At 42.2% G+C, this 13,206-nt stretch overlaps 1 protein-coding gene across 3 annotated transcripts in view; it reads right to left on the reverse strand.

Moving 5' to 3' along the window:
* The window catches only part of myo7aa (myosin VIIAa), a 105,548-nt gene that overhangs the window by 30,699 nt on the left and 61,643 nt on the right, over window positions 1–13,206 (reverse strand). For all 3 annotated transcript variants that reach the window (XM_017704180.2, XM_017704179.2, XM_037540159.1), the window contains 10 exons: window positions 12,308–12,397; window positions 10,558–10,685; window positions 9,111–9,237; window positions 8,863–8,982; window positions 7,698–7,871; window positions 6,944–7,171; window positions 5,210–5,377; window positions 4,148–4,265; window positions 2,148–2,274; window positions 1,865–2,034 (listed from right to left, as the gene is read on the reverse strand). In XM_017704180.2, coding sequence (XP_017559669.1) covers window positions 1,865–2,034; window positions 2,148–2,274; window positions 4,148–4,265; window positions 5,210–5,377; window positions 6,944–7,171; window positions 7,698–7,871; window positions 8,863–8,982; window positions 9,111–9,237; window positions 10,558–10,685; window positions 12,308–12,397 — 1,450 coding nt within the window. The remainder of the gene's footprint in view (window positions 1–1,864; window positions 2,035–2,147; window positions 2,275–4,147; window positions 4,266–5,209; window positions 5,378–6,943; window positions 7,172–7,697; window positions 7,872–8,862; window positions 8,983–9,110; window positions 9,238–10,557; window positions 10,686–12,307; window positions 12,398–13,206) is intronic.

Raw genomic sequence — 13,206 nt, forward strand, 5'->3', positions numbered from 1 at the left:
AAAAATCTTTGCATGTACAGTGCATCCGGAAAGTATTCACAGCGCTTCACTTTTTCCACATTTTGTTTTGTTACAGCCTTATTCCAAATTGAATTATATTAATCTTTTTCCTCAAAATTCTACACAAAATACCCCATTGTGACCATGTGAAAAAAGTTTTCTCGAGAGTTTTGAAAATTTATTAAAATTAAAAAACAAAGAAATCATATTTACATAAGTATTCACAGCCTTTGCCATGAAGCTCAAAATTGAGCTCAGGTGCATCCTGTTTCCACTGATCATCCTTGAGATGTTTCTACAGCTTAAATGGAGTCCACCTGTGGTTGATTGGACATGATTTGGAAAGGCACACACCTGTCTATATAAGGTCCCACAGTTGACTGCATGTCAGAGCGCAAACACCAAGCATGAAGTCAAAGGAATTGTCTGTAGACCTCCGAGACAAAATTGTCTCGAGGCACAAATCTGGGGAAGGATACAGAAAAATTACTGCTGCGTTGAAGGTCCCAATGAGCACAGTGGCCTCCATCATTCGTAAATGGAAGAAGTTCGGAACCACCAGGACTCTTCCTAGAGCTGGCCGGCCGTCTAAATTGAGCGATCGGGGGAGAAGGGCCTTGGTCAGGGAGGTGACCAAGAACCCAATGATCACTCTGTCAGAGCTCCAGCGTTCCTCCGTGGAGAGAGGAGAACCTTGCAGAAGGACAACCATCTCTGCAGCAATCCACCAATCAGGCCTGTATGGCAGAGTGGCCAGGCGAAAGCCACTCCTTAGTAAAAGGCACAAGGCAGCCCGTCTGGAATTTGCAAAAAGGCACCTGAAGGACTCTCAGACCATGAGAAACAAAATTCTCTGGTCTGATGAGACAAAGATTGAACTCTTTGGTGTGAATGCCAGGCGTCATGTTTGGAGGAAACCAGGCACTGCTCATCACGAGGCCAATACCATCCCTACAGTCAAGCATGGTGGTGGCAGCATCATGCTATGGGGATGTTTCTCAGCAGCAGGAACTGGCAGACTAGTCAGGATAGAGGGAAAGATGAATGCCGCAATGTACAGAGACATCCTGGATAAAAACCTGCTCCAGAGCGCTCTTGACCTCAGACTGGGGCGACGGTTCATTTTTCAGCAGGACAACGATCCGAAGCACACAGCCAAGATCTCAAAGCAGTGGCTTCAGGACCACTCTGTGAATGTCCTGGAGTGGCCCAGCCAGAGCCCAGACTTGAATCCGATTGAACATCTCTGGAGAGATCTGAAAATGGCTGTGCACAGACGTCTCCCATCCAACCTGATGGAGCTTCAGAGGTACTGCAAAGAAGAATGGGCAAAACTGCCTAAAGATAGGTGTGCCAAGCTTGTGGCATCATATTCAAAAAGACTTGAGGCTGTAGTTGCTGCCAAAGGTGGTTCTACAAAGTATTAAGCAAAGGCTGTGAATACTTATGTAAATATGATTTCTTTGTTTTTTAATTTTAATAAATTTTCAAAACTCTCGAGAAAACGTTTTTCACATGGTCACAATGGGGTATTTTGTGTAGAATTTAGAGGAAAAAGATTAATTTAATTCAATTTGGAATAAGGCTGTAACAAAACAAAATGTGGAAAAAGTGAAGCGCTGTGAATACTTTCCGGATGCACTGTAAATGAGCAAACATCTGGCATGCCACCTTTCCTTGAAGTTTAAGCCCTGTGTTATGCCATAACTAAGTTAAGATTATCCTTAAAAGAAAGTAGCTAGCTGGTCACAAAGGGGTTAAGATGGTCAAGCCAGCCATCATTAGTAACCACGAAGCTTTGATGTGATGTGATGTGATTTTCGCGAGACCAGGGCAGATAGCCGGAGCAGTAGCCACAGCATACCTGGGCTCGGGTTATCCTGCAGTGCCACTACAAACTTTGACCTCTTCCTAAGGCCCTCGAGGAAAGTGACGACAAGGTCTCGAATGTCCTCTGCGTTGTTGGAGGTGAAGGTGTACTCATCTCCTTTTAAGGTGGCCAAGGTGAAACTTTGCCCCTGGAGTTTCCCTCCCCTGTTCAAACAGAGGGAGATGAAAACTGCCTGTAGTTTGGATAGTACAAGTTTACAGACCAGACAGTGTTTGGTAAGCGTTTTCATATTTTTATCTTGATTATTATTTCCTACCTGCTGCTGGAGACAGCAGTGATCTCAGGGAAAGAGAGTTCTAGTAGAACCTGCTCTTGTTCGTCCACAAAGTAAACTCCAGTCCAGTTCACAGCTACAATTACATCATTCTTAGGTAGACTGGGCCCTGTGGGACAAACAGGAAGACAACAAAGCAAGATAAAAGCCAGTTGTTCACTTCAGTCTTTGTTAGTCCTTGTTGAGATTCTGGATGTAAATGTTCATGTAAAAACCCTCCACTGTCCACTTTACTCAGCTCATCTCACCTTGAGACCGCAGTTCATCAGCACAGTTCGTGTCAGTCATAGCTTATACAATTCTTACTTTTCTTTTAAAATTGCATTTTAGCATAATTTTGGTCACAAAACTGAACTGAATAAACTCCCAGGGGAGCAATTAATAACTGGGCACATAAACATATGACAGCAACCATATAACCATATAACATAGAGACATTTATAGACAACTGAAAACAAAGATCTTCATAAATAAGATAAATGAATAAAATACATAGTAAGCACATAGCCCATTGTGAATGAGCACGAATTAAGCTGATGACAAATGACGCTCTCTGTCAGACAAACCGACATCTAGGGCAGTGATAATGGTGGCCCGGGGGCAACAATTCAAAGGCAGATGGGAGTTGGAAAATAAAAAAAAAAACTTTAAAAAATATATATTTTGGAGTAAATACTTATGAGGCTCTCTAAATGGTTCTTACACTATATGTCCAAAAGTATTCACTCACCCATCCAAGTCATTGAATTCAGCTGTTTCAATCACTTCCATGGCCACAGGTGTATAAAGCCAAGCCCCTAGACCTGCAGACTGCCTCTACAAACATTAGTGAAAGAATGGGTCGCTCTCAGGAGCTCAGTGAGTTCCAGCATGGTAACGTGATTGGGTGGGTGGGCCGACATCATATTAAACCCTATGGATTAAGAATGGGATGTCGCTCAAGTTCATATGCATGTGAAGGCAGACATGTTTGAACAGGAAGGGGCCGTCCCCAAACTGTTTCCCCAAAGTTGGGAGCATGAAGTTTGGAGGTCTGTAGTGACTCTGCAGAAAGTTGGTGACCTCTGCACACTATGTGCCTCAGCATCCGCTGACCCCGCTCTGATCACTTTGTGGCTGAGTTGCTGTCGTTCCCAATCACTTCCACTTTGTTATAATCCCACTGACAATTGACTGTGGAATATTTAGTAGTGAGGAAATTTCACGACTGGACTTGTTGCACAGGTGGCGTCCGATCACGGTACCACACTGGAATTCACTGAGCTCCTGAGAGCGACCCATTCTTTCACTAATGTCTGTAGAAGCAGTCTGCAGGCCTAGGGGCTTGGTTTTATACACCTGTGGCCATGGAAGTGATTGGAACACCTGAATTCAATGATTTGGATGGGTGACTGAATACTTTTGGAAATACAAAGTATGTTCATGTGTTAATATTAAAAATTGATGCAGTTAAATACATTTAGCTTGTATGTTTTAAATAAATCACATATATAGCATACATATGTATATATCACTGCTGTCTATTTTGTCGTTTTTCTTTTTTTTTTCACATAATTTGACAATGTCTGTTGCTCTTTATGTTGTGTGTAAATTCTAAGAATGGTCCAAAAGAAATGGCCCAAAATGACATGAAAAAAACTGTGGTTCCATTGACTTACATTAAAAGTACAGTAGGTTTTTTCCTTCTCCTGTAAAGTTACCATTTTGGAGAGCTTTTATTCCAACAACAGCGATATATTTTTCTTCTCTATTGGGGTAAAATAATATCACGTTAGGGCCCTTCATAGTTTGTGTATGTTATTTTCTTTGCATGGCTGCATGAGTTAAACTGAAGTTTTTGATTGAATTTTTGAATAGAAATCCATGATGTGATTACATGAGATTGCAGAGAATGGCCCTTTCATATTGTTGTACTTATAATACATGTAAGGTTCTACAGTGCCTGTTTAAACTGATTTAGAAATGAACATGCAGTCAAGTACCTGAGAATTTAAAGGCTTCATAGAATCTTGAGAATAACAAAGGCCACTTGTATCGAGCAAAATCCACCACTTCCTCTTTGACCTTCTGGGGGTCCACTCGTTTCTGTGTGTAAATGCCCTGCGGAAGGAAAGCGGCTCAGGTTAATTACCATGAACTTACAGTAATATAGCAAAACACTAAAGCAAATGGCTTTGTTTAAGCAGGCAGGTATTCAGCTGCTGACAGCATTCACAGAAATCAGTTATGATTTGTCCACAGTTTGTAACCCAGATTTCTGGTTCAAACTGTGGTTCTATAGTAAAAAACATCTATTTTTATTTTCAGACCTTAAATATTTACAAGGATCATGTTCAGATCTATTTAAACCCAAGGCTTTAACAGAGATAGTAATAATCTAAATATCAAAATCACCACTTATAGGTACTTAAATTCACACCTGATGTCCTTTAAAGTGAAGTTGGGAGATTCAGGTTTATCATGACATAAACACAAAACACCCATATTTTCACAGCCCGACTGAAACACAAAGAGTTTTAGTCTGTGGGTGGAGCCTTATTTTAGCCAGTGAGACTCCATCATTGCCCCTCTTGACCATACTGATTGAGTATTGAGCAGTATTGAGCATTTATAATCCACAGTTTTGAAGAAAATTTGTCACAAAGTCTGAAAATCAGTGTGTAACATTAAGAATAGTCACTACCAGAACACATATTTTCTGCAAATAATACTCTTTTTGTGTTGTAATGAAAAATATATTGATTGTTTTTGTAGTGACAAAATGGAAAGTTCAATCATTTATTTTAATGAAATAAATTAAGGTTTAGGGTCACTCAAAGCAGAAGCAATTTAGCCTGAAGTCAGTTAAAAGTCTGAAATGTGTTTTGAGCTCTGATTTTAAACCAGTCGGTTAGAATGGTCTGTAAACAAGCGCCTTTAAATCCATACAGTTTGAAGGTTCTAATCTCTAATGTTAAAGAAATGAGAATCTGGTAGGGGAAGGGAATGGGAAGTCATTAATATCATCAATAATGTAATTTTTAATCTGCTGAAAGTGCACATGCCTTTTTATGGGCAGCCATGATGAAGTGGGCCCATTTCTCAACCGTCTTGGCGGAGCTGATTTCTCGGTCAGGAATGTAGGACGGAATGAGGCTGAGGAGACGTTCCACCAGGATCTCCGAACCATAGTCCACATAATACTGTTGAGAGGCAAGCTCTGCTAGATCATCCTGAGGGTGGAATGAAAACAAGAGAGGAGAAATTAAAAAGGAAAGAAGCAGAAAGAAAGAGTAAGCCACTTAAAGATAGAGACAATTCTCTATACATATATATGTCTTGTGACTTGTTAGAGCTACAAGGTTCCAGGTGTGAATGGGAAGCAGGGTGAATTTGGTGTTTTGGGTACAATTTACTCACACTGGCCACTGGATATTCAACACAGCACCTCACGGCAAAGAATCTCTGAGAATGTGAGAAATAGAATTGTTGCTGTCCGCAAAGATGCCTAGTCTATAAGAAGACTGCTAACACCCTGAAACTGAGCTATAGCACAGTGGCCAAGGTCATACAGCGGTTTTCCAGGACAGGTTCCACTCAGAACAGGCCTTGCCAGGGTCGACCAAAGAAACCGAGTCCATGTGTTCAGCGTCATATCCAGAGATTGGCTTCACAAAATAATGCATAAGTGCTGCCAGTATTGCTGCAGAGGTTGAAGCAGTGGGAGGTCAGCCTGTCAGTGCTCAGACCATACGCCACACAGCGCATCAACTCGATCTGCATGGCCGTCATTCCAGAATCAAGCCTCTTCTGAAGCTCACACACAAGAAAGCCCGGAAACAGTTTGCTGAAGACAAGCAGTCCAAGAATATGGATTACTGGAACCGTGTCCTGTGGTCTGACGAGACCAAAATAAACTTGTTTGGCTGAGATGGTGTCCAGCATGTGTGGTGGTGCCCTGGTGAGGAATACCAAGACAACTGTCTCTTGCCTACGGTCAAGCATGGTGGTGGTAGCATCATGATCTGGAGCTGCATGCATTCTGCCAGCACTGCGGAGCTGCAGTTCATTGAGGGAAACATGAATTCCAACATGTACCGTGACATGAAGCAGAGTATATTCACCTCCCTTTGGAAACTGCACCGCATGGCAGTTTTCCAACACGATAATGACCCTAAACACACCTCCAAGATAACAACTGCCTTGCTGAAGGTAAAGGTGATGGACTGGCCAAGTATGTCTCCACACCTAATCCCAACTGAGCACCTGTGGGGCATCCTCAAGCGCTCTATGATGACATCATGGAGGAGTGGAAGAGGATTCCAGTAGCAACCTGTGTAGCTCTGGTGAATTCCATGCCCAAGAGGGTTCAGGCAGTGCTAGTTAATAATGGTGGTCACACAAAATATTGACACTTTGAGCACAATGTGGACACGTTCACTGTGAGGTGGACTCACTTGTGTTGCCAGCTATTTAGACATTACTGGCTGTGTGTTGAGTTCTTTTCAGAGGACAGTAAATCTGCACTGCTATACAAGCTGCACACTGACTTACAGTTACATCCAAGTTACATCCAAGTTTCATTTCTATAGTGTCGTCCCATCAAAAGATATAATAAAATATCTGCAGAAATGTGAGGGGTGCACTCAGTTTTGTGAGATACTGTAACTCTAAACAGTAACAAAATTGAATTGAATAGCGAAAGTTTTAGCTTTTCACTACAGTTTCCTAACAATCCATACTCAAATCACACTGTCATGTAGCCCGAGATTTACAGTTACGCTTCTACTGGTCCATACCCGGTCACAACGGTACTCTCCAAATTTGACCCCGCGTACAATCTGCTGGTAGATGAGGTTAGTGGCTACCCCGTCCTCAGTGGGGTCGTGCCAGGGTGTGAAGATTTCCTTCCTAAAGAACAGCCTCCAGGGGGCGTTACGCTCCTGAGCTCCCTGCTCTTTAGCATACTGCTCACACTGAGACACAGCATCCATCACATGGTCACTGCCACTGCCCAGAGATGAAACCTGGACACAACAGGAAATAAATTCACTCATTCATTAATTCAAAAGAGGAAGGGGGTAGGGGAGGGGTGAGAGAGAGAGATGGGGAGAGAGAGAGAGAGAGAGAGAGAGAGACAGAGAGAGAGACAGAGAGAGAGAGAGAGACAGAGAGAGAGACAGAGAGAGAGAGACAGAGAAAGAAGAAAACAGAAAGATAGAGTGAGAAATAGAGAGAGGAAAAAGAAAAATAGAGAGAGAAACAGAGAGACAGAGAAAGAGAAAGAGCACTGAAACACAATGAGAGAAAAATACAACAGAGAGGAGAAACAGAGAACGAGACAAAGCAAAAGAAGGAGGGGAAAGAAAGAGAGAGAGTGAGAAAAAGTCCAGAGGACAGCTTTTCTTCATTACTGTTCATTCTGTCCATCCCTCCTGTTCCTCCAGGGTAGGAGAGTAGCAGTCATAGGGCAGAGAGAGAGAAAGGGAGAGAGAGAGAGCTACCTAATACTACATCTGCCATATGACCCTTCAGGCTGGCCTGTGTGTTCACCTTATCAAACAGGGCGATGTAGAGAGAGAAGCCGAAGCGATCTCTGAGGGTGATTTTGTCTGACAGGGCGTTACACAGCTCCTTAGCTGTGGTGGCTGAGTCGGTCAGCAGGGTCTTTGTGGTGCCATCCATGAAGGTCACAGGCAGCATGATGGGTTTCTTAGACTTAGTAGCCTGATGGGTGGAAACATAAACACAGTGGAAGTCAGTTAGTGTTAAAATTGAAGATGAACCTACACTGGAAGCCTCATGTTCTCCAGCTACCGAACAGAAATATATTTTAAATATTCAAATGAGTAAAGCCTATTCTGGCCACTTTATTGGAAACCCCTCTTCCCAAGCTCCAACTTGCTGGTGTACAGTTAGAAACTGTAGTTCTCCTGTTGATGTACAGTTTGTGTTAGCTCTACATCAGTGGTCAGTGTCTTGGCTGGATATTTTTGGGATGATACATTTTCAGCCTAGCAGTGAAACTGACGTGTAAAAACCTCAGCAACACCGCTGTGTCTGATACACTTGGACCAGCACCGCAGATACTACTACATCAGTGTTACTGCTGTGCTGAGAATGTCCCAAATAATATCTGGACCACAACAGTTCTGATTTCAGAAGCAGACCAGTGATGAATGGGGTAGAAGAGGGCTACAAATGAGTGGAAGCACAAGGTAGGTGTTTCCAATAAAGTGGCCAGTGAGTGGAAGCACAAGGTAGGTGTTTCTAATAAAGTGGACAGTGACTGGAAGCACAAGGTAGGTGTTTCTAATAAAGTGGTCAGTGAGTGGAAGCACAAGGTAGGTGTTTCTAATAAAGTGGCCAGTGAGTGGAAGCACAAGGTAGGTGTTTCTAATAAAGTGGACAGTGACTGGAAGCACAAGGTAGGTGTTTCTAATAAAGTGGACAGTGACTGGAAGCACAAGGTAGGTGTTTCTAATAAAGTGGCCAGTGATTGGAACCACAAGGTAGGTGTTTCTAATAAAGTGGTCAGAGAGTGGAAGCACAAGGTAGGTGTTTCTAATAAAGTGGTCAGTGAGTAGAAGCACAAAGTAGGTCTTTCTAATAAAGTGGCCAGTGAGTGGAAGCACAAAGTAGGTGTTTCTGAAAAGTGGTCAGTGAGTAGAAGCATGCTGAGGGTGTGCCTGAGGAGAGGAGGCAGTTGATATCTTACCTGGAGCTCAAGCCAAGAGGGGGGCTGTGTTCTGGTGCCATTCACAAATGTTCTCCTGAGCCTTTCCTCGCAGTACGGGGCGTAGCCTGGAGGTCCTTCACTGATGAAGTTCCTCAGGTACTGCAGGGAATGAGGAGCAGAAAAAAGAAGTAAATCATCAAGTTGTATATATTTCAGTATTTCATTATCCACAAACACACGTGAAGATATGGACACATGTCCAAGGTTGTATATCCAACATCCCTCACCTTCACAAACTTCTCAGAGGGGGCGAAGCAGCCCACACACAGGGACAGGAGGATCCAGCCACGGGCGTGGCTGCTTTTGGACGGGTTCTGGGTCAGCTGCTTACAAATCTGACAGTAGATTTCATCTCTGCAAATCAGAACAGCCAGATCACTGTTTAGAGCTCAGAAAATTAGCCAAAGGGGTTGTTTGACTTACAAACCACAACATGTTGACATGCCACGACTTAGTAAGGCTTGGGAACAAGACAATTAATTCATGGCAATGACTTAATAAGGCATGGGAACAAGACCTCAATGCGTGTCCATGACTTAGTAAGGCATGGGAATGAGATCAAACCTTACTAAACACCTACCTTGTGCCTCCATTCACTGGCCACTTTATCGGAAACACCTACCTTGTGCTTCTACTCACTGGCTACTTTATTAGAAACACCTACCTTCCACTCACTGGTTGTTGTTGCCATGGATTACTTTTATTTATTTAGGATGTCACCAGCAGTGCTCCATAGCATTTTATGTCTTTTTATTTATTTATTTATTTTATTGTTATATTTATTTATTATGTCGCCTGAATGGAAATTGAGTAATTCTATTAAACTATTTATTACTCTTTTTTTCTATAGTCCTAGCTACTTTCAATATCTAGCCAATTCTGATTCTGATTACTACGGCAGTAAAGTTCCCTTAAGGTCCACAGCATTTGTGTCAGTTTATATACCAAGAACAATCATAATTTATGACCATATTCCAACCTCTCTTTATACCCCAGCATTAAACAGGCTGTTTTTGTAGCAATGCCTTTTAAACGAATCTATGTAAATGAGCTCATTTCTGATTGGCTGTGCTATATTGTGCATCATTCGAAAAACAGTCCAGGTTTAAGCACTCCTAATAATGTCAGCCTGGATGGGTGGAGCTGAACTGCTGTGGGTTGAAAAGGTGGATGTATGTAAATCTGACGGCTTGTGTGACATCACAAAAACAGCATATTCAAATCAGGCTGATTTTGCGGCCTAGTTTCCGTATATGGACTGCATGGACTGGAGAATAAAGCGATTGTTTAGAAATGTTTACACACTACATGTTAACTTTTACTTCCAAGATGTAAGGAAAATGTTCCTGTCGGTTTTCCATGATATGAGGCCTTTAATGATATGCTGAAAAAAATTATGAATTGAATATACTTGACTGCAATGTGTACCATTATGTGTTTCAATTCCACACGAATAAAATATATTACACAAAAACAATTATTTTCTGTACAACTGTATAAATGAGAACATGAAATGGAAAAATTTCAATTAGGTACGTTAATTTATGGCATTACAGTATTTTTTTGTCTTTGTAATTGATCTTTGGAGTGATGATATTTGGATGTTTATGAGTCCTTATGGGCTGCTTTTATGGTACTTAATGATCTGAGAATCTGTGGCCTTGCAGGTCTGACCTGAGCGCGGGACGGAGGATCCCATTCCCGATGATGAAGTGAAGTTTCTCCAGGTTGGATGTGGGCCGGTCTTCCAGCATGCTGTTCCCGTGCACCGTGTACTCGCCATCATTCAGACGCTTGGTCACCTGCCACAAGCGTTATATTATTATATGACTGGACTTCATTTCCGCTATGCTGTGATCTAAGCAGGTATGACAGTTTTGTGTTCCTGTATTTTCTTATTGCCCATAAACACTGACAGCACTCTTACCCACAAATACAATACAGTGCTGTGAAAAAGTATTTGCCCCTCACCTGATTTTGTACTGCTTTTGCTAATTTGTCGCACTTAAATGTTTCAGATCCTCCAAGTACTTTTAATACAAGATAAAGACACCATGAGTAAACATAAAATGCAGTTTTCAAATGATCAATTCATTTATTGAAGATAAAGATTTATTCGAAGCCTATATCGCCCGTGAAAAAGTAATCGCCCCCTAAGCCTAATAACTGGTTGAAACAACTGCAATCATACAATTGCAATAACTTGTGATGAGGTTTTTTTTTTATATCTTTTTACATTTTTCACATTTTACATCACTGTGGAGGAATTCCTGCCCACTCTTCTTTGCAGTTGTTTTATTTCAGCTTCATTGGTGGGTTTCCAAGCAAGAACTGCCAGTTTAAGGTCTTGAGATGGGATTCAAGTCAGCCACTCCTTTTTTGTTTGAGCCTTTCAGAGGAGGACTTGCTTGTGTGCTCCAGATTATTGTCCTGCTGTATAACCCAAATGCACTTAAACATTAGGTCAAAAACTGATGGGCGGACGTTTTCCTTCAGGATTTCCTGGTAGAGAGCAGAATTCAAGGTTACATCAATTACGACAAGTCGTCAAGGTCCTGCAGAAGTGGGATCCATGTCTTCCAACCCATTCCATCTTTGATTCATCAGTCCACAGAATATTGAACCAGAAGTCTTGATGTGTTTTGGCAATTGTGAGTCAAAACTGTGTTCTTTTTGGTCAGCAGTGATTTGCCCCTTGCAACTCTCCCATGGATGCCATCTGCAGTTCTTCAGATGTTTGTTTGGGTTCTTTTGTGACCTCCTGGATGTCATTGATGAGCTCTTGATAAAATTTTGGTAGGCTGGGTTCCCACTCCTGGGAAGGCTCACCACTGTGATAATGGCTCTCACTGTGGTTCATGGGGTCCCAAAGCGTTAGCAATGGCTTTGCAACTCTTTCCAGATGGTAGATTTCAATTACTTTGTATTGCATCTGTATTTGAATCTCTTTAGAAAGTAGCATCATGTGCTGCTTTTTGACACCTTCTAACTGCTTCATATCACCGGACAGGTTCTATTCAAGTGATGATTATATTCAATAGGTCTGGCAGTAATCACGCCAGGGTGTGGCCAGTGAAACTGAACCAGATATTCAAAATTGAATTTGGTTAACTAGTTGATTTAGTAGCTAAGGGGGCAATTACTTCTTCACATAGGTCCAGGTAGGGCTGAACAGCATTTTTCCTTCAATAAATGAAGTCATAATTAAATAACATCATTTAATAACAGCAATATGCAAGACATGAAATTGTGAAGGGGGCAAATACTTTTTCACAGCACTGTATATTATGTTGAAAATAAACAGAAATGTTCAAAGGTGAAATTAGGCCTTATAGGAGGTACGACAGAGCTGAACAAAGACAAAAACCCTGCATGAGCGTCATCATGAAACCGCGTTCCCATGGCAACCACACTGCCAACTCACCTCCTCTGTAATCTTTGACTTCTTCTTAAGGGTGAGGGACACTAGCTTGTGACGCACACTGTTCTTCTTATGACTGTCAATGTGAGCGTTCTGTAAGAAGGAGGGAGAGGTGGACATGGAGGAAACTTATAAATCATGAAGCAGCTGGACGGCAGCATGAAGCAGCAGGACTCACTACAGGGGCCCAGATTCAGTATTGAAATGTAATGGAAACAGTAAAAATGAGAAAATAGTTAAGTACCATATGTCAGTAGAGATGCACTTAATTTATCTGCAATGCAAACATGACATAAATGTACACTGATCAGGCATAACATTCTGACCACCTCCTTGTTTCTAAGCTCATTGTCCATTTTATCAGCTCCACTTACTCTATAGGTGCACTTTGTAGTTCTACAGTTACAGACTGTAGTCCATCTGTGTCTCTGATACTTTGTTATCCTGTTCTTCAGTGGTCAGGACCCCCATGGACCCTCACAGAGCAGGTACTATTTGGGTGGTGGGTCATTCTCAGCACTGCAGTAACACTGACGTGGTGGTGGTTTTGTGTTAGTGTGTGTTGCGCTGGTCTGAGTGGATCAGACACAGCAGTGCTGCTGGAGTTTTTAAACACCTCAGTGTCAGTGCTGAACTGAGAAAAGTCCACCAACCAAAAATAACCAGCCAACAGCGTCCTGTGGGCAGCGTCCTGTGGGCAGCGTCCTGTGGGCAGTGTCTTGTGACCACTGATGAAGGACTAAAGGATGACCAACACAAACTGTGCAGCAACAGATGAGCTAGTGCCTCTGACTTTACATCTACAAGGTGGATGGACAAGGTAGGAGTGTCTAATAGAGTGGACAGTGAGTGGACACAGTGTTTAAAAACTCCAGCAGCACTGCTGTGTCTGATCCACTCAG

The sequence above is a fragment of the Pygocentrus nattereri genome, chromosome 7 (assembly GCF_015220715.1).
Source record: "Pygocentrus nattereri isolate fPygNat1 chromosome 7, fPygNat1.pri, whole genome shotgun sequence".
NCBI classification, from domain to species: Eukaryota; Metazoa; Chordata; class Actinopteri; order Characiformes; family Serrasalmidae; genus Pygocentrus; species Pygocentrus nattereri.